Source organism: Rhinatrema bivittatum, chromosome 3 (genome assembly GCF_901001135.1).
Source record: "Rhinatrema bivittatum chromosome 3, aRhiBiv1.1, whole genome shotgun sequence".
NCBI lineage: Eukaryota > Metazoa > Chordata > Amphibia > Gymnophiona > Rhinatrematidae > Rhinatrema > Rhinatrema bivittatum.
The window spans coordinates 570,409,774-570,431,877 of NC_042617.1; the positions used below are offsets into that span (position 1 = coordinate 570,409,774).

Below are 22,104 nucleotides of genomic sequence, written 5' to 3' on the forward strand. Positions count from 1 at the left end.
GTTGAGGGACGGTTTCAGAGTTCTTCCGGGAAGGAGATGCATTAGCTGCATAAGGTATCTGGCTAAATCTGGTCGTCCCATAGAGCTCCCTAAAAAGTTAGTCAGATAAACTTATTCAGAGCACTCTAAGATAGCCGGATATATTCCAGTGGCGCAGCCGCTGGAGAATAACGAAAACATTCGCCTTTTAAAAACTCGCTCGCGGGTAAGCCTGAAGCCGCCGTAAACAATATTTTTGTATGCATTTAATAGGTCCAAGAACAGTTGAATTTTGCTGAGAGAACAAATGGAGGGAAAGAGGATTTCACTGCTTCTCGCAGTCTTGGCAGGTATGAATACACATTTTAATATGCACCCCCGTCGCGCACGTATCTATATCTATATAATTTATGTTTCATTTGAAGTTTATCATTCACTTTCATTTTTTGAGGACGTGGAAAGTGCACTTGTACCTTTGTAAAAGATTATCAATCAAATAAAATAGAAAATGCAAATAAAAATTCCTCTCTCTCACGTATCTGTTTTGAAATCCTCTGTTTCTTCCCCTCTCATATCTCCCCAAATCCAATAAACCTCTACCCAAAAACTGTCTGTTAAAAATTGGAGGTCACTAGTGTCATTATTATTATTTATTTGCACTTTAATTCCTAATATTTGCATGTTATTTACATGTGTATATAATTTGTATTAAATTCAATTATACCATGTGGCAATATTGTTGCTTTTTAATTTGATGGATTGCTTTTCTATTTATTTGATTGATATCTGTTACGACATTTTTATTATTGGTCTTTGCGTGGGACACTCTTTTGTTCTTTTCTGTAGCCACTTGCCTCTGTTTTTTTTGCTGCACTTGTATCTTTATCCTGGCAAGTGGTGAGACTTAATGCAGCGAGTACTGGTAGCTGAAGCCAATGGAATTATTAATCATTTATCCTTTTCAGTCCAAGGAATTGTTTGTTCTTGAAAGTGCTGGACAGCTCCTCTTACTGCCATCATTCTCATCATTATGAATATTGAGTAAACCTCAGGCACCCGATACTCGTAACATGAATACAGCACCAGCGACAGAAACAGGCAGTATGGCTGTATGGGAATGCACACATCATTCAGTCCAAAAAAGTGCAGCGTGAGGAATGTATTAGTACAAAAGTTAAATGAGACATAGGAACAAGCCAAAGGAAAAGCAAATTTGGAAACGTTAGCTGTTACTATTGCTTTAAATGGACTTGCAATGAGTATCCTAATATTAGTTGTAGCAATGCCTTTTACCTGAGTTTCCCTTGGCGGGGACATCTTGGTGACTGAGGCTTCTGGGGCCTGATTACCCATTTATCTAAACAGTAAACAAAGACCCTGCCGGTTGCTGAAAAGCAGGGTTTGGTTGGATTAAATGGTGCGTTCCCCTGAAGCAGAGAGGAGTTGAGCACACACTCTCGAAACGCTGCCAGCGTCGGGTCTCTGACTGCATATCTCACCTAGATAAAAATAAGTTAAATGATTTCTGGATATACAGAGCTATAGAAGGTTTTATTTGCAGCAAAAATACATAGACGTGTTGGACTCTTTAACACAATTCCTGTGATGACAGTGTTTCCCCACAGCGTTTCTTGGCTGTTGCGGTGTAAGGTTTGAGGAATCGCGTTTATAATTATCGAGGGTAAGGTTTTTTTTTTGTGCCGTCCCTTTTGAAGTTCATGGAAAAGTAGGAGAGGCCACCAGTTTTAGCGGGGGATCTCCTGTTAGGTTTCTGCAGCTGGCGCTCTAAAGGCAGATGGATCCGTTTCCCAGTCCACTCAGAAAAGCCTGCAATAGGAACAGCACATACACAGCGCTGTAATCTGGTTAAGTGGTGGTTATCCGGGCACACAAGGCTGGATGACTTTAGACTTGCTCTGAAGCGAGTGATGCATATAGGGAAAAATAACCCTTGCTGTAGTTACACGATGTTAGGTTCCATATTAGGAGCTACCACCCAGGAAAAAGATCCAGGCATCATAGTGGATAATACATTGAAATCGTCAGCTCAGTGTGCTGTGGCGATCAAAAAATCAACCAGAATGTTAGGAATTATTAGAAAGGGAATGGCAAATAAAATGGAAGATGTCATAATGCCTCTGTATCACCTAATGGTGAGACCGCATCTTAAATCCTGCGTGCAGTTCTGGTCGCTGCATCTCAAAAAAGATATAGTTGCACTGGAGAAAGGTCAGAGAAGGGTAACCAGAATGATAAGTGACATGGAATGGCTGCCCTTTGAGGTAAGGAAGTTAGGGCTGTTCAGTTTGGAGAAGAGACGACAGGGGGGATATGATAGAGGTCTACAAAATCATAAAAAGACTTGAACAAGTTAATGTAAATCGGTTATTTACTCTCTCAGATAACAGAAGGACCAAGGGGCACTCCATGAAGTTAGCAAGTAGCTCATTTAAAAAAAATTGAAGTAAATTCGTTTTCACCCAGCGCATTGTTAAGCTCTGGAATTCATTGCCAGGGGATGTGGTTTCAGCAGTCAGTGATACTTGGTTTAAAAAAGGTTTGGATAAGTGGCTAGAGGAAAAATCCATAAACTGCTATTGATTATTAAGCAATAGTAGCTTGACATTTATTTAATGTTTGGGTACTTGCCAGGTACTTGTGATTTGGATTGGCCACTGTTGGAAACAGGATACTGAGCTTGATGGACCTTTGGTCTGACCCAGTATGGCAATTCTTATGTTCTTATTTGCAGGTCCTGGGTTCTATGGCATCTATGCTAGATCTAGTTCCTTGGGCATTCGTGCACATGAAACTGGGTTTTGTATCACTGGAATCCACTGTTGGAAACTTCTAGCTCCCACTGCCTCTCCAAGGGGAGGCCAGGTCCAGTCTTTTATGGTGGCTTTCTCAGGCCAATTTAGAATGAGGGGTGGACTTGGAAGTCCCGGATTGGGTGGTGGTGACAGGGCTGGGGGGGGGGGGCAGTTTGCCAATGGCTACTAAGGATCTGTGGTCAAAGGTGGAAGTGTTGTGATGTATCAATTGGTTGAAGATGAGGGCGGTTTGCATGATATTGCTGTCCTTTCTACCAAGGTTTATGTGGTCGAGTGTTTCAGGTTTTCTCGGACAATACAATGGTGGTGGTGTACCTCAGTTGCCAATGGGAACCAAGAGTCAGATGGTGTCCCAAGAGGCCCACAAGCCCTTCAGTTGGGCAGAACAACACCTAGGCTGGTGTTTCATGTGGCCGGTGTGGACAATGTGCAGGCAGACTTTCTCAGCTGGCAGGAATGGGAGCTGTCAGCAGAAGGAATGGTTCTCATTCAGACCAGGTAGGGCTGCCCCCATCTGTGCTTGATGGTGTTGAGACAGAACACTAAGGGCTGCTTCTTCAGCCACAGACGTGAGGTCAAACCAGAAGGATTAGATGCTTTGGTGTGTCTGTGGCCGAGGGGGATACTGTTATGTCTTTCTTCCCATAATGGTGTTGTGGCGTATCAAGAGACATCCGGGGAAGGTAATCCTATTGGCTCCGGAGTGACTGCATTGGCCTTGGTTTACGGATCTATTAAATCTCTCAGTAGATGGGCCCTTGAGGCTGTGCCACCTTCAGTGCTGCATATATTGGTCTTTTTTGCAGGATGGACTACAAAAAGGTCTCACTTATAATTACCTTAGAGTTCAGGTGGCAGCTTTGGGCTGTTATCGGGGAAACGTGCTCGGCATGTCTTTAGCATTACATCTAGATGTCATCCGTTTTCTTAGAGAAGTAAAGCATTTACGTCCTCCTGTATGAAAAATGTGTCCCTCTTGGAACCTTAATTTAGTGCTATGGGTACTTTGTGGTTCCCCGTTTGAGCCATTGAGACAGACGTTGGTGAAAGATCTTACTCTTAAAGTTATCTTTTTGGTAGCAGTATACTCGGCCAGGATGATCTCAGAATGTCAGGCCCTGTTATATCAAGATCCCTTTTTCCAGTTTACTGAGGACAGGATATCATTGCGAATGGTACCATCTTTTTGGCCCAAGATCGTCTCCGCTTTTCACCTTGGTCAAACGGTGGAGCTACCTGGGTTTAGGAGTTTGGATTCCAAGGATCTGCATGCGTGAGAGCTACATATTTTTGGATGTTCGTAGGGCCTTATTGCACCATCCAATGGGTTCTGGAGATCTGATCAGCTCTTTGTTCTATTTAGTGGAGCAAAGAAAGGATGTAAGGCTTCAAAGGCGACCATTGTGAGGTGGCTGAAGAAAGCAATTGAATCGGCGTATATTTGTAAATGGGCGACCGATTCCGGAGGAGTTGCATGTGCGCTTTTACAAAAGTAAAAAATAATTAAAAATAAAAAAAAATTTAAAATCGGCTCGCGGGTTGAAAACCGGACGCTCAATTTTGCCGGCTTCCGGTTTCCGAATCTGTGGCTGTCAGTGGGTTTGAGAACCGATGCCGGCAAAATTGAGCGTAGGCTGTCAAACTCGCCGACAGCTGCCGCTCCTGTCAAAAAAGAGGGGCTAGGGACGCGCTAGTGTCCCTAGCGCCTCTTTTTACTGCGGGCCCTCATTTGAATACTAAATCGCGCGCACAGGAGAGTGTCCTGTGCGCGCACTGGGAGAGCAGGCGCTCGCCCACTCTCCCGCGACTTTTACTGTATCGGCCCGAATATTATGTAGCAGTGTCAATGAAACCTTTTGTTCTCTGCCGCCATCTACTGGTAGGGATGAAAAATGATGTGTCTGGACTGATCTGTGGTATTTCAGGAGTGAAAATTAGTAGGTAAGAACCAATTTTCCTTCATTGCTCATGGTGGTGGGGGTGGGGGGCGGGGGTGTGGGAATCAGGTTCAGAGGCCCGCAGTTTCATTTTTATTTTTTTTAACTTTTGAAGAAATCCGGTTAAGTGGCAGGTTATCCGGCCACACAAGGTAAATATAACTCCTGGGTCAGAAAAGGCATTAAACTTCCTGCGGTAGCGTGGGCTGAGTGGGTGAACCCCCTTCCTTCCCGCCCACTCACCCACCCAAGTCAAAAAAAAATAAAAAGTCATGGCCAAGGGCACAAATTCCCAACCCTCCCCTGAGTTAAGGCTCCGGGCTGAGTAGGTGAGCCCCCTCCCACCCATCCACATTCAAGAAAAACAGAGGCCAGGACACTTAAATTCTCGATCCTCCCTCCCCCCTCCTCCGAACTTCCAACTGCGCTGGAGGAGGAGAAGACCTCATCTCTCAGCTGTACCTGCACCAATAGTAATTTATTTACTTATCTGGCTGGTTAATGGTTGGTTCCCCTCACTGACACCTGTTCTGAACAGGGATTGGTCCCTTTCGCCGACTATTAATATTTTGTTTAATTTGGGTGGGTGGGTGGATGTGAGGGGGGCTTGCCTGCTCAGCCCACTCTATTGCTGAAAGTTTAACTCGGGGGGAGGGTTGGGAATTTGTGATCCGATCAGGGTTTGCACGGTGGGAGATTCTTCTATTTTGCTGCATTTTTCACTTCTTGTTTGCACACAGGAGTCTTTTTTTTTTATTTTTTACAGCAGATTTGCAGGTCAGTGGCATGCAAATGGCTACTGGGTTTAACAGCTGGCATAATATGAAACCTGCACTAAAATATAACTCCAGTGTTAGTGCTGGTTTTGATACTTTGGCCCCTGTTAGGTGAGTTTCCTTCTCTCTGACCTTCTTTGATCAGAGACTGCAGGGGAACATGCAGACCGCTGACTGTCAGCCTTAACTCATCCCAGTTTTCTTCACTGGCCTCCCTCTGGTGGCCGGCACGCAAGGGCTTCTCGGTTAGAGATCTAGTAAAAGTCTGTGCATTTATTTACAGCTGAGATTGGATTTATATTCTGTTGAGATTGTGCTGAAAGATTTAGAGAAATAAGCAAACCCATATTGTAGGTATGAATGATTTCCTTAAACAAAATAAAAAATTGTTGCCAGTCTTACTCCATTTTAAAAGCTTATTGAAACATTCAATTTATCATTTCCTAGCGTGTAGCAGATGGACTCAAAAAAGTGGGTATAGTGTGCTCGTGCTAGCAGCTGGAGACGGATCTGACGTCAGCACGGGTACATATACCCCCGCAGGAAGTGCCGCAATCAGTAATTTCCTTCTCCAAAACAGTTTGGAGCTACCTCACGCTCGCTGAGCGTTCTTTCCAAATTCTAAACGACTAAAATCATAGAAGAAACCTACCTGAAGACGAGCCCCGCACTCCTGCAGTGATACCATTTGGTCCCTCCCCCAGTTGAGTTTCCCGGGGCGATTTCCGTGGTCCCTCGGAGGTAAGAGCCTCGTCCGGTGGCCGATTCGCGGCAGGGACCTAGCCCCCGAGTGAGAAGGGCTCGGGCGCGGCTTAGAGGCAGCCTCGGTCCCGGAGGACTTGGCCCCCGAGTGAGATGAGTTCGGGCGCGGCCTAGAGGCAGCGGGTGCACTTCCTCGAGCGCGGCGGTGACGGTAATCACCCTCTCCCCCCGCAGCTGGAGACCGCCCGGGTCGCAGCCGAGAAGCGCCGAAGACAAGGTAAGGCGTACATCTTTACTTGTTGGTCTCCGAGGAAGCGAGGATCAGCGAAGTCTGCCTACGTGGCAACCCGCCAAGGAGGTCGCCATCTTGCCTGCCTGCTCGCCTTCTGCCCTGGTTCATTGCTGCGCTCTAGCACTCAGCCAGACTGAGTGCACAGGCGAAGGGCGTATATGATAGGCGCCCGAAAATCTTGGGCGCATATTCGATAGGCGTAAATTGAAGTCACCTGGATTCATGTTGAAAAGCGCACGTTGCTAAGATAGGCGTATGTTGCAGGGCGCACGTTGCTACGCACTGGCGCACATTGCTGCGCGCACTTTGGTAGGCGCACGCTGCTACACGCCCGTTGCTACGCGCACGTTGCTACGCACACGTTGGTAAGCGCATGTTGATAGGCGCACACTGTTAGGCGCACGTTCATAGGCGCCCGTGGCTACGCGCACGTTGGTAGGCGCATGTTGCTAAGCGCACGTTGGTAGGCGCACGTTGCTATGCGCACGTTGGTAGGCGCACACTGCTAGGCACACGTTCATAGGCGCCCGTTGGTAGGCGCATGTTGCTAAGCGCACATTGGTAGGCGCACATTGATAGGCGCACACTGTTAGGCGCACATTCATAGGCACCCGTCGCTAAGCGCCCGTTGTTAAGCGCAAGTTGTTAAGCACCCATTGATAGGCACACGTTCATAGGTGCACGTTCATAGACGCACGTTCATAGGCACCAGTTGATCAGCGCACGTCAATAAGCGCACGTCGATAAGCGCACGTCGATAAGCGCACGTTGTACACGCTTGTGGATAAGCGCATATTGGTAGGCGCACATCTTTCGCGCATATTACAAAGCGCAGCCTCCAGCTGGGAGAAGATAACAGACGAGATGGAGCATAAGAGAGCCCATGCGTCCGCAGAGCCGGCACCTCCAGAATCAGGCATAAGAGCTCTATGCTCAGCATGCAACCTCAGAGCCACACAGAGCGAGGAAGCAGACTCCCTATGTGCCCAATGTGAGGAGGCCCTGGGATTTCCAGGCCAGGACCGGTCCCAGCCCAGCGCACTTGCCAGTTCCTCAGGACCTAGCAGGCCGCGGTGAGCAGCCAGGGAACCCGAGAGACCTGGTGCCCCTAAGGTCAGATCCTGCTTCGCTCTCCTGGGTGGAATTATTCAAGGGGATTCATGCCTTTGTAGAATGCAGGCTGATCCCCGAACGGGTCCATATGTACCGGATGACCCGGCCCCTGGACCCTCAAGACCTAGGCACGGCCACTCGCCCCCCGGAAGCCCCACTTATGGGGATTCAGATTGCTCAGGAAGACGACGCCCCCCGAGGAGGGAGAACTTCCCTCGGGATAGAACCATATCGGACCATGAGACGCTTCTTTCTGAAAGAGGATCTACCAGGCCTGGTCTCTCAATGCCTGTCGGAACTGGCTATCCCGGGCCATGACACCCCAGGGGAACTTAGAATGAACCCCCTGTTAGAGGGCCTGTGCCAAACGGCTCACCATTTCCCCCTCCTACAAGCAGCACAGCAGCTAATCGATCTGGAATGGAATGCGCCGGAGGCCTCATTCAAAGGGAGTCGGGCCTTGTCTGGCATGTACCCCTTAGATCCGGCAACCAAGGAGCTGCTGGCGTGCCCCAAGGTAGACGCCATAGTTAGCGCAATTGTGAAGCGCACCACCATTCCGGTGGAGGGGGGGGGGGCGGCCCTCAAGGATGCACATGACCGGCGCATGGACGCCATTCTGAAACAAGCCTTTGAGGTGGCAGCCATGTCCCTACGAATTGCGACCTGCTGCACCGTGGTGACATGTTCCTGTTTATCACAGGCTAGGAACAACACCCCGGGAGAAGAGATGGAATCAGCTCTCTCGCTCCTCACTGACGCAGCCTCCGACCTAGTCCGTACAGCAGCCAAGGGAGTGTCATCCTCGGTGGCAGCCAGGAGACAGCTCTGGCTACGTAATTGGTTGGCCGACTCCTCCTCCAAGACACGTCTCACAAGAATGCCCTTTAAGGGATCCCTCCTGTTCGGCAGCGACCTTGAGAAACTGGCTAATAAATGGGGCACCTCTCCATTACCCCGTCTACCAGAAGACAGGTCAAGGAGGAGCCAGCGCCCTTTTCCTAGGCCATCCAGAGGTAGAAACTCTCAGCGCTTCAACCCTTACAGGGCTCGCTACCAAGCACCTCGTTCTCAGGCCAGGAACCAGCCCTTTCGGACTAAGCACAACAAGAGGAGAACTGGCCCGGGTTCTGGTCCCGGCCGCACCCCACAATGACAATCAGCCAACCCATCCGGGGGTAGCAGCCATAGGGGGCAGGCTAACCCTCTTCTACCGCAGGTGGGTCGAGAACACCTCGGACCAGTGGGTCCTCGCCATCATCTGAGAAGGGTATTATCTGGACTTTCTTCGGCTCCCGCTGGACAAGTTTGTGGAATCTCCTTGTTCACCCCTCAAGAGGACGGCACTAGAAGTTACCTTGCGGAGGCTCCTGTCCCTAAAGGCCATTATCCCAGTGCCTGCATGGGAGAAAAATTCTGGGCATTATTCCATTTATTTCATAGTACCCAAGAAGGAGGGCACTTTCAGGCCTGTCCTGGACCTCAAGTCAGTCAACCGACACCTACGGGTCCCCAGCTTTCGCATGGAAACTCTGCGGTCTGTCAAGAATGCAGTACAGCCAGGGGAGTTTCTCACATCCCTAGATCTGTCGGAAGCCTACTTGCATATCCCAATCCATCGGGATCACCAATGCTTCAAAGTCCTGAATCAGTACTTCCAGTTCCGAGCTTTACCCTTCGGGTTAGCCACCGCGCCGCGGACCTTTACCAAGGTCATAGTAGTGGCAGCCTCACTCAGGAAGGAAGGAATCCTCGTCCATCCCTACCTGGACGATTGGCTGATCAGGGCAAAGTCACCGGAGGAGAGCCACCAGGCAACCAACAGAGTTATATCTCTTCTGGAAAGCCTAGGATGGGTAGTAAACTTGAACAAGAGTTCCCTACAGCCTTTTCAGTCACTGGAATACCTAGGGGTCCGTTTCGACACCCAGGAAGACAAGGTCAGTCTGACCTCCAGGAGGAGATCAAAGCTCCGGAATCGTCTGCTGGCCCTGCTGAGCGCCACCCGGCCCACAGCTTGGGATTATCTACAGGTCCTCGGCCTCATGGCATCCACTCTGGAGGTGATACCATGGGTGCGGGCTCATATGAGACCATTACAACGCGCCCTCCTATCTCGGTGGAGCCCACGATCACAGAACTACACCGTACACCTACCTCTACCAGCCAGAGTGCGGAATCAGCTACGGTGGTGGTTACAGCCCGGCCACATGAGCCGGGGGTCACGAATGTCCTCCCCAACCTGGACCCTGCTCACTACAGATGCCAGCCTGAACGGATGGGGAGCACACTGCGAAGAACTCACCGCCCAAGGGCGGTGGAACAGAGAAGAGTCAGGGTGGAACATCAACCGACTAGAGGCACGGGCAGTCAGGCTAGCATGCCTGCGATTTGCCCACAGAGCGCTCAGAGTGATGTCGGACAACGCCACCACAGTGGCATACATCAACCGACGGGGCGGAACCAGAAGCCGACAGGTATCCCTAGAAATAGCCCCCCTGATGACTTGGGGGGAAGCAAATCTCCAGGACATCGCCGCCGTCCACATCGCTGGGAAGGACAACACTGCGGCAGACTTCCTCAGCAGAGAAAGCCTAAACCCGGGGGAATGGCAGCTGTCGCCCACAGCTTTCCAGATAATTGTGGATCAGTGGGGGACGCTGGGCATGGACCTACTAGCGGACAGGTCCAACGCTCAAGTACCCAGATATTTCAGCCGCAGGCGGGATCCTCTGTCCCAGGGGATCGATGCCCTGGTACAGCCATGGCCTCAGGGGATCCTGCTATATGCCTTTCCTCCATGGCCCCTGCTGGGTGCCATTATACACAAGATTCAGCGGCACAGAGGCCTAGTTCTTCTAGTGGCCCCGGACTGGCCAAGAAGACCCTGGTACGCAGACATGAGAAGACTACTGGCAGGGAATCCACTACCCCTGCCTCCACACAGGGACCTGCTGCGGCAAGGTCTCATTCTCCACGAGGATCCAGCTCAATTCTCTCTTACGGTCTGGCCATTGAGGGCTAGACTGAAGAAAAGAGGATACTCGGGGCCGGTAATAGATACACTCCTCCGAGCACGCAAGTTCTCCACATCACTAACATATATAAGGATCTGGAGAGTATTTGAAGCCTGGTGCGACACTCATAGCACCAATCCACTTGCCGCTAAAATCCCTATCATTTTGGATTTCCTGCAAGATGGACTTCAGAAAGGTCTGTCCCTCAATTCAATCAATTGAATTCAGGTGGCAGCGCTATGCTGCTATGGTCCCCGGAGTGACGGCAACAGCATTGCCACACACCCAGACGTTTCACGTTTCCTGAAAGGAGTCAAACACATTTGCCCGCCAGTGAAGTGTCCAGTGCCCCTGTGGAACCTCTACCTAGTTTTGGAATTTCTAGCGGGACCCGCCTTCAGACCCTTCGGGGCCTGTCTCTCCGTTCTCTCACTTTGAAGATGGTGTTCTTGCTGGCTGTATGCTCAGCACGCTGCATCTCAGAGCTACAAGCCCTGTCCTGTCGTGACCCGTTTCTCAGAATCACTCCAGAGGCTATCCATCTTCGCACGGTTCCTTCCTTCTTACCCAAAGTAGTCTCACACTTCCACCTCAACCAAACCATATCCTTGCCTACCACGGAAGGTTTGAAGAAGTCGGAAGAAGGTCGAATACTACGCCATCTCGACATCGGCAGGCTGCTGTCCAGTTACCTGGAAATGTCAGAAGCAGTACGAAAGATGGACCACCTGTTCATCCTTCACCACGGGAAGAAGCAAGGGGAAGCGGCCTCACGGGCAACCATTGCCCGCTGGATCAAAGAAGTTATCAAGGCGGCCTACGTAGAGGCAGGAAAACCACCACCTCTACGGGTCAAGGCTCACTCTACCAGAACGCAAGCGGCCTCCTGGGCAGAAACAAGGATGCTGTCGCCTGCAGAGATATATAAAGCGGTGACGTGGTCCTCCCTCCATACCTTCTCCAGATTCTACCGTCTGGACGTCCAGGCCAGGGAGGACACAGCGTTTGCGAGAGCAATCCTAAACGGACCTTGGCAGCCTCCCACCCAGTCCGGGAGTAGCTTTTGTACATCCCACTTGTTTTGAGTCCATCTGCTACACGCTAGGAAATGTAGAGATTACTTACCTGATAATCTCGTTTTCCTTAGTGTATGCAGATGGACTCAGCATCCCGCCCGGCTGCCGGTAGACATGGGGATTCACCGACTCACGGTAAGCCATGTTTCCTTATATAGGGCTTCCACCCTGCCGGGTGTCGACGCCTTCCAGTTGAGAACACTGGCGGTCTCCAGCTACTATCAGTCGGTCAGAGTAATCCTGTTCATTTAATCGATCGGTCAGCTACAGCTTTTGCAAGGAAGATTACTGAGTTGCTGCACTTCCTGTGGGGATATATGTACTACGTGCTGATGTCAGATCCGTCTCCAACTGCTAGCACGAGCACACTATACCCACTTGTTTTGAGTCCATCTGCATACACTAAGGAAAACAAGATTATCAGGTAAGTAATCTCTACAATTTGTACATGCAAATACATAAAACAATATTGCTTAGTACTCAGTAGCTACCGTTTGGCTTATCACTGTGTTTTGTCTCCTGCAATAGACTTCTGGGTATGTTTTTAGGGACCCTGTTATGAATCTTAAGACAAAATGGCGCTCTTTTTTTTCATTGCCACTTAAGATACTGTATCCTCTTTTTTGTCAGCTTTATGTTTCTTTTAGTGAGTGATACACATCTAGGAAGCAAATGGAGAAAATCCCATGCTGCGAATCTCAAATGCGATGTCAGCCAAAGCCTTTTTAAAAATAACAAAGTCTTTTTATTTTCTTGCTTTCCAGAAACAAGGGCAGACCAGAAGCACCAAAGGTTTGTGACCCATGTTCTACGTGCATCCTATTGGGCGGGGTCCCTATCATTATACTGTATAATTACTTGCTGTCCCATGTAATCATTTTCAGAGCTCTACATTCAGAGCAAGCTGCAGCCATCTTTGCATTCTTTTACAGAGAGGAAGACCTCAATGCGGATTTATTTGGATTTGTTTCTGTCATTTAGTGCTTGCTAAATTGTTTTAACGCACACTAAAAGCATTTAGCATGTGCTAAATGGTAGAAAAGAAATGGATCAAAATTTCCTTGTGTTGCTCTCGGGGGTGGACCCTTGTCCTGGAACAATGGAGAAGGGCTCCCTGGTAGGGACCATGAAGCACCTGCCCCCCAGGGGGCGGAGCACTGAAGGAGACAGAGGCTAGGTAGAGCTTCACCACTGGAAGCTCAAGGTCCCCCCGGGAGGAGCCCATAGGGACCCGGGCCGCTTGGACTTAGCTGGGCCTCGCAGGGTCTCCTGGAGAGATGAGAGTCAGGCGTGCCCACAGACAGGAGGGGAGCACGGTCAGGTTCGAGGCTGGAGGTCAAGTAGAGCAAGGAGGACCAGAACAGCGTAGGTGATGACAAGGCTAGGAACAGAGCCAGAATCTTGAGATGTGTTCAAGCAGGCAGAGGTCAGAATCTGGGGATCAGGCAGAGGAGTGGTCAGCAAAGCAGGGGTCAGGTTCTGGAGGTCAGACAAGGTCACAGGCAGGCCGAGGTCAGAAGGCAGGCGGCAGGCAGGCAAATCGAGGAGCAGGCTGGAGTCAGGAGGCAAGCAGCAGGCAGGCCAAAGTCAGTACCAGAGAGACAGTATGAGGGTACCACCTGGGTAGACGAATAGACGAACAGGAACAAGACGCTGGAGAACTAGGATGCAGGAACAAGCAGGAACAAGACTGGAACAGAAGGATCCTGAAACAAGACTGGAGCAAGGTTCAGACGCAGTGACAATCTAGCAAACACTAACCCGATTGCCAAGGAAGTCCAAGCAGGGCTTCCTTATATCAGGGAATCAATCAGGGTACGCCACGGAGCTAGGACCCGCCCCTGGCCCTGGCTGGGCGGTCCGCGCGCGTGTGCGTAGGGGCATGGCCAATGCCCCCGAGGACGCCGAGCTCCGGCCTGAGGCCCGATGCGTAGTGGAAGGCCCGGCGACCGCCGCTGTGGGGCACCGAGGCCTGGAAGAGCTTGCAGCTGCCGCTAGGCAGTCCGACCTGGGACCTGCCGGGGAACCAGGGAGGTGAGCAGGCCCGTGCGTGGGCCTGCCGCGGACGGGGTGCGTGACAGTTTCAGACTGGACACAAAACAAAATCAGGAAATGTCATTGGTGTTTCCCTGTTCATTTTCCAATGACAGCACATCAGTCCATTCATTTAATATCAAACCAAGTAAAGGTGTTATCTGTCCATTTCCTAATAAATACTGTACTAATGCAAAGACAAAGGTCCTGCCACAAACAATAAACTCATTATGATTTCAGGGTGCTGTGTTCATTAGTAAGTATTCATTTAACATTAACTGAAGGAGTATTTCCTTTTTCAAAAATCAGCAAAGATATGATAGTTATAAATTTACACACGAAAACACCTCCCATGCTGTTTGAATATTTATTTCAGGGTTTGACAAATATATATTTTTATTTTTTTTTTATAGTAAATCTCTCCTGAGTATCTGCTTTTATGACAATTGCTATTTGAATTTTAGACTCCAGTTGCCTTTTCAGAGGCCAAAATCGATTTGGGTGTATTGAGCCCTAATGGATCGCCTCTGCTAAGCCTGTTGATCTAGAATCTGATAAGATTTTCTCTGGGATCTTTTATGGACGCCTGATGCCTGAATTATTACAACTCTGTATCTCGTGAGAATGGACGCTGGGTCTCAGCCATGTTTTCAAAATCTACATGTGTCACTTTCGCAGGGAACTTATGATCACCTTCTCTTGGACATGCCGGTCACTCGAGAACAAACGAATCACTATCGGGTTCTGGCCGAAACTGCTCGCAGCGAGCTCGCTGCCCTGCATGTCAAGTTCGAATGTGCTCAGACCGAGGTAAGACTAGACAGATGAAGACCTGTCGCTGGGCTGATCCAATGGCTCCGTGAAAAGTGCCGCCATCCAGAGGGCCCGGGTTTCACTCTGCTCCCCAGGCTGGGGATGCCGAAAAGGCGGCACTCATTCACAGCGTCTGGGGTGGGAGAGAAGGAGGGAGTCTCAGTCATTGGTGATACCCCAAATTGCCAGGTTCTGGAAGAAGCCACAGTGCGTGGCCCCCAGCCGAGGATTATTGCTGCTGTAACTGGGCTGAGTTGGAAAGGGGGATGTACAATAGAGGAGAAATGATTACAAATGAAGGCTTGTGATGCTGTAACCGAGTAGAGATTGGTTCCAATTGAACTGTTAACTCAAAGAAGGAGGAAAACTACCAATCTAATATATATATATGTATATACATATTTGGCAGTAATTAAATGTTATGATATTATTTTCTGAAATAACTTTGTTGTATTATGGGATAGTGGGTGGATCATTTTTCTGTTAAAATTCATCTTCTGGTTCTCCTTCAAGATATTCATCTAGCAATTCTTGCCAGCTTATTTGCACCGTGTCACATTTTATTTCCCTCCTTGAGAAAGAAATGCCCTTTGCCACTCCTTGTAAAACTCCAACACTATGGACCTTCACAAGTAATGGCCAGAAGTTCCCCCAGGTCTGGTGGGGAGCAGAAATTCAATTTAACCATGAATGCTCAGGCATTTTGTACGCCAATGCAAATGGGTCACTGGCTGAAATCCAGTGTGAACGGGCCTTCTCCAAGGACAAGCAGGATGGTAGTCCTCATACATGGGTGACATCATCAGATGGAGCCGCGATGTGGAAAACTTATGTCAAAGTTTATGGAACTTTGACTAGGCACACTGAGCATGCCCAACCTGCTCTATCTCCTGCGCCTACGCGGGGTCCCTCTTCAGTCTCTTTTTTTTCTGCAGAGCTGTAAGCCTTGCGGTATGATTAAGCTCACTTTGGATGTTTTTTGCCTTGTGAAAAACTTTTGCTCCATGTTTTTTTCGCGGTTTGTCCTTCGATCGGTCACCTAAGAAGCATTGGCACTGGTCCTTGATGATGCATGGTGCTGGGCATGGGGATGCACTGGCTTTTGCCCCGATGCCCCCGAAGCGGCCCAGTGGCGAGAAGCGGCCATCTTCTATCGATGCCTGGGGTCTGCGACAGTCTCCAGCGGTCCTGTTGCCAGTCGCTGATCCTCTTTGCAGGTCCGAAGAAGATCTGGCCACTCCTCTTTCCTTCCGGTCGGTGTTGGCATCAGCAAAGTTTGAGGAGGAGCTGGAGTGCTGATTCTAGCTGGCTGTGGAGCGGGTGTTGCAGGGCTTCGGTTCTGTGGCACTGATGGCACCAGAGCATGTGCCACCTGTCCTTGTATTGCTTCTGGAGAAGCTCAATGTTCTCATCGGTATGTTACCGACCCATCCGGCGTCAATTCCTGGGGTGACATCAGTGCCCAGCGGGGCACCGAGGCCTCTCCCTACCAATATGGTGGTCGTTGCCTGTTCTTCTGAGAAGGAAGCTCCACCAAGGCCAGCAGAGACATCGAAGCCTGCAGCCCTCCATCCAGTTCTACTGGATATAGGCTGAGCACCTAGGGCCCTATCCGTTGTTGCATACTGTGAGGATGAGGGTCCCTATGACCCCTGAGGGGATGATCTGACAGAGTCCTCCTCTGAGGACGCTGATGGTCTCCTGTCAGACCCTTCTCCTCCAGATGAGCGAAGAAAATCTCCACCTGAGAACTTAACCTTCACAGGATTTGTGAGAATGATAGCAGAAGCCATCCCTTTTCAGCTTTTGACAGTGGAGGATGCCAGGTACAAAATAATTGAGATCCTCTAGTTCATGGAGACTCCTAAGGAAATCATGATTGTCCCGGTACATGAGATCCTTAAGGAGTTGCTGCTGAGGATATGGGAACAGCCCCTCATAGCGCCTCCCATTAACAAGAAGGCGGTCTTCCTTGTCCAGAATGCTGCTGGATTAGATAAGCGTCAGCTGCCTCACCAGTTGGTGATGGTGAATCCACTCTCAAGAGGGCCAAGTGCTTTCGCACCCATTTCTCAGCACCCCTGGGGAAGGGCCACAGAACGATGGGCACTTTTGGGAGGAAGGTGTTCCAAGGCGCCATGCTTATTGTCCGCATTGCTGTCTCCCAGCTCTACATAAGCCAGTACTTGCGGGACATCTGGAAGCAGGAGCAGGAGGTGGCTGAACAGCTGTCTCAACAGCAGCAGACACCCTCCTGTCACTGGTGCATAAGGGTTTGGATTGTGGAAAACATGAGATCCGTGCGACTTATGATGTTTTTGAGACAGCATTGGCACCCACAGAATGACATGGCTGTGAGCCTCGGATCTCCGACTGGAGGTACAGGAAAGACTCGCTGATGTATCATGCATTGGAGAGAATAATTTCAAAGATAGGGTGAGGGATGCTGTGGCCCAGCTTCAGGACCACCATGAAACCCTCCAACAACTCTCATTAGTACTCCGGACCCATTCCGAGGTGATGTTATTAACGTGCCGCGGTATATAAAAAAAAATCACGAAATAAATAAATAAATAAAATCCTCCTCATCCAGGAGGCCGTCGAGACTGGGATCCAGGAAGTCTTTCTTTCGCCAGAGGAAGTACTATCCTCTGCTTTCTCGATCCCGTCAGCACCATCAGAGCTCCCGTGGCTGTTACAGGCAACAGGGAGCTCCCAAGACCCAGCCAGCTCCTCAGTCACTTTGGGGACGGGGTTTTGACTGGACCGTAGGGAGCATAAGCCAGTTTGCCCGTACCCGGGACGATGGACCCTCCCTCTTTGTGAACCAGTGGCCTAGTGTAACCTTAGATCAGTGGGTTCTGTCCATCATCCGTCAGAGGTACCAATTAAATCTAATGGGTGTCTAGTCAAATTGTCCTATGTGCCCACATTGGAGGTAGATAGCACATCAGGAGGTACTACAAGCAGAGCTCTCCTCCCTCTTTACTCCCAGAACAGTCGAGCCCGTTCCACCAAGGCAAAGAGGGTACTTCCTGATTCTGAAAAGAACAGGAGGACTCTGACCCATCCTAGACCTAAGGGCCTTGAACAAATTTCTAAAAACAGAAAGTTCAAGATGGTTTCCCTGGGCACCTTGATCCCCTTTTTGTAAAATGGGGACTGGCTATGCACCCTCGACCTAAAGGACATGTACACTCACATCGAGATCTTCCCAGGTTTGTTGAGGGAACACAGCACTTCCAGTACCGATTTTTGCCACTCGGGCTTGCGGTTGTCACATGGGTCTTCACAAAATGCCTGGCCATGGTGGCGGTGCATCTCCACAGTCTGGGAGTGCATGTCTTCCTGTATCTGGACAATTGGCCGGTCAATAGCCCGTCTCAGGCAGGGGCCATCAGGTCCTTGCGCTTGACTATTTGGGTGCCTGAGTCACTAGGGTTCGTTCTCAACTATCCAAACCCATCTCAGCCCATGACCTTAATTGACTTCATAGGAGCCTTGCTAGACATGGCTCAGACCAAGTCCTTTTTGCCCTGACAGAGAGCTGTTGCCATGGCAACCATGGTGGCAGAGATTCAACAGAGCCAGCAGGTATCTGCCTGGCACATGTTAAGACTGTTGGGCCATATTGCCGCAACCGTCCATGTTACTCCCCTGGCACATATACACTTGTGAGGAGCCCAGTGAAACCTGAGGTCACATAGGCATCAGGCCACGGATGCATTTACCCAAGGTGGGGAGCTAATGTAGATAGGCTCGGAACCCAGGGTCTTTGGTCCGCTTAGGAACGTTCTTGTCAAATCAACTTCCTGGAGCTTTGGGCGATCCAGTACATGTTATGGGCTTTCAGAGATCGGCTGTCCAACAAAGTTGTCCTGATCCAGACTGATAACCAGGTAGCCATGTGGTATGTCAACAAGCATGGAGGCAAAGGTTCATACCTCCTTTGTCAGGAAGCAGTCCAGATCTGGTCTTGGGCCCTGGCCAGGATAGAGAATGTGGAAGCAGACAGGCTGAGTTGAGCCTTCAGACCCCACGAGTGGTCCCTGGACCAGGGGTAATGAAGTGGATATTCTGTCTCTGGGGAAGCCTAGATGTAGATCTAGGCTTCCCCAGAGCCTAGATCTACATCTAGATCTAGGCTTCTCTAGATCTAGATGTAGGTGCCTTGGTTCTGCTCCCTGTACAGGTCAGATGGAAAACCAACCGCAGATGCCCTTGTCTGTGGGGCAAGGGTCTTTTATATGCGTATCCTCTGATTCCCTTAGTGGCGAAGATATTCTTGAAACTTCGTGAGGACAGAGGGACTATGATCCTCATATCCCCTCATTGGCCGAGACAGGTCTGGTTTCCAGTCCTGCAGGAGTTGTCCATCCGGAAATCGATCAGTCTGGGGGCTTCCCCAGATCTCAACACGCAAGATCAGGGCAGGCTCAGCATCCCAACCTCCAGGTCCTATTGCTCACAGTCTGGATGTTGAGAGGTTGATTCTGCAGCCATTTGATCTTTCAGAAGATGTGCCTCGGGTCCTGATTGCTTCTAGAAAGCCTTCCACTAGAAAGTTGTACAGACTGAAGTGGAAAAGGTTTTCCGGATGGTATAGTTGAAGGCCCTAGATCCGTTCTCCTGCCCCACACAAAAACTACTTGATTTCCTTCTACGTCTGTTGAAGGCTGGCTTAAAAACAACTCTGTTAGAGTTCATTTGAGTGTAATTGGTGCATACTACCATGGTGTAGATGGTGTGTCCACCTCTGTACAGCCTATAGTTGTACATTTCATGCGGGGCCTGCTTCAATTGAAGTCTCCCCTAAGGCATCTCGCTGTGTCTTGGAACCTGAATGTGGTGTTAGCTCAGTTGATGAAAGCTCCTTTTGAGCCGCTGTGCACCCATGACCTGAAGTACCTGACCTGGAAAGTCATATTTTTGGTGGCTATCACTTCAGCGCGCAGGGTCAGTGAGCTTCAGCCTTAGTGACTTATCCACTTTATAGTATATTTTATCACAACAGGGTAGTCTTGTGTATGCACTCTAAGATCCTTCTTAAGATGGTGATGGATTTCCATCTTAACCGGTCAATTGTCCTGCCAATATCTTTTCCCAGGCCCCATTTGTACCAAGGTGAATGAGCACTGCACAGTTTAGACTGCAAACGAGCCTTACCTTCTATCGTGAGTGGATAGAAGCCCATAGACAGTCCACCCAACTTTTTGTTTCTTTTGATAAGAATAGGTTGGGCATTGCCATTACCAAATAGACAATATCCATTTGGCTAGCAGATTGCATCTCATGTTATTCCCAGGTGGGACTGCATTTTGGGGGTCATGTCAAAGCTCAGAGCCATGGCAGCATTGGTGGCCCACTTGCGAACAGCTCCCGTGGAGGAGATCTGAAAGGCTGCAAAGTGGAGTTCTCTCCACACATTCACATCCCGTTACTGTCTGGATAGGGATGGCTGACGCGATAGTAAGTTCGGCCAGTCTGTCCTTTGGAACCTGTTTAAAGTGTAGAACCCAACTCTCCCAACCTAGGGCATGTTGTTTGGGTTCAGGCTGTCTCCTCCTCTGTTACTAACCACACTGGTGTTGTGCCCTTGGGCACCTGGTTAGGTGTCTGTTTTCCCCTTTTTATGTTGGGGAGCATCCTGTAGTTAGGGATTCACCCATGTGTAGGATTACCATCCTGCTTGTCCTCAGAGATAGCAGAGTTGCTTACCTGTAACAGGTGTTCTCCGAGGACAGCAGGATGTTAGCCCTCACGAAACTCACCTGCCACCCCGTGGAGTTGGGTTTCTCCTATTTTTTATTTTTAATCATAATTCTATATTACGAGACTGAAAAGGGACCCCATGTAGACGCAGGGTATAGGGCATGCTGGGCATGCTTAGTGTGCCTAGTCAAAGTTCTAGAAACTTTGACATGTTTTCCACATTGGAGTTCCATCTGATGATGTAACCCATGTGTGAGGACTAAAATCCTGTTGTCCTCGGAGGACACCTGTTACAGGTAAGCAACTCTGCTTTCTCCCCACCCCACTGATGAGTTAATGTTATTTATGGAAGGATTTGCTTCTTTATCCTGACTCAGAAATACAACCTATAGTGGCATTGCTACTTGAAGGGTGGCTATTATTGTTTAAGGAGGACTGCTACTGTTTTATAATTGTATGTGTTTTATCATGAAGTGTATTGTTTAATGAGTGTATGTGTTGTATCATGAACGGTATTGTTTTTGATTGTATGTGTTCTATTATGAATGTTATGTTGCAATCTCTTCTGAGCATTTTTTGGTAGGATACATGAATTTACAGAAGCACATTGACACTTCCAGTTGCAGAAGTACTTGATTTCTTAATTGGATAATTAATTATTTTTATACTCCTCCAAATCTGCACTAAATGGAAGTTTGAATGCCAAAAAAAAACAGTCACTGGAATTCTGAGCCCTAAAGATAGTCAGTTGACCTCCAGACATGAAAATCATGAGACAGAAATGACATCTTTTGTTTTGCCTGCATAAAGTTCTCCTGTGACTTTCGGATCATATCTGCTTAGCTTTCTGGTTAGAAGCTATTTTTTATAGACTTACATAAGAACATGCTATACTTGGTCAGACCAAGGGTCCATCAAGCTCAGCATCCTGTTTCCAGCAGTGCCCAATCCAAGTCACAAGTACCTGGCAAGTACCCAAACTAAGTATATCCAATGCTACTGATGCCAGTAATAACAGTGGCTATTTTTCTAGTCAACTTGATTAATAGCAGGTAATGGACTTCTCCTCCAAGAACTTATCCAAACCTTTTCTAAACCCAACTACATTAACTGCACTAACCTCATCCTCTCATAAATACAAATATATACAACACACACACACACACACACAAACCTCCACCCTCTCATATACTCACACACACATACCCTCTTATATACACATACATACACACACACACACTCACTCACACACCCCTCATATATACACCACACCCTCTTTACATAGACATACATAGACACACTCTCTCATACATACACACACACCCCTCTCATATATGCACGTACACACGCACAACACACACACACCCTCTCATACATAAACAGACACCCTCTCAAATATACACATACACATACACACACCCACACCCTCTCATATATATATATACACACACACACCCCCTCTAATATATACTGTGATGAACTCTGAGGGATAGTGACATCTTGTCCCCAGTCTTCTTTTTATATTTGGCATATGCTGGAAGGGCTGACTCTTGCTAGTTTTCCTTTTGTGATTTTGTTTGGTTTCTTTTCTAGATTCTCTATCTCTCACATGGAGTACTTTTAAAGGACTAGGGGGTCATTTATCAAAGTGCTATATGGCGTTTTCACATGCGTTAAGCCCTTTTCGCATGCTGAAAGCACCTTTATCACATGCGAAAAGGTGCGATGCAAATTAGGAAAAGGGGAGGAGTTTGGGGCAGGATTTCTGGCCAAGTGGGCCGGCTTCACAATTTGCAAAGCTATATCACACAGCTTTTAA

At 48.8% G+C, this 22,104-nt stretch overlaps 1 protein-coding gene across 1 annotated transcript in view; it reads left to right on the plus strand.

Moving 5' to 3' along the window:
• Positions 1–297: 297 nt before the first annotated feature.
• The window catches only part of LOC115088658 (coiled-coil domain-containing protein 170-like), a 37,014-nt gene continuing 15,207 nt past the window's right edge, over positions 298–22,104 (plus strand). The window contains exons 1-3 of the mRNA XM_029596917.1: positions 298–329; positions 12,491–12,518; positions 14,439–14,570. Of these exons, the coding sequence (XP_029452777.1) occupies positions 14,466–14,570 (105 nt within the window). The 5' untranslated portion in view covers positions 298–329; positions 12,491–12,518; positions 14,439–14,465. The remainder of the gene's footprint in view (positions 330–12,490; positions 12,519–14,438; positions 14,571–22,104) is intronic.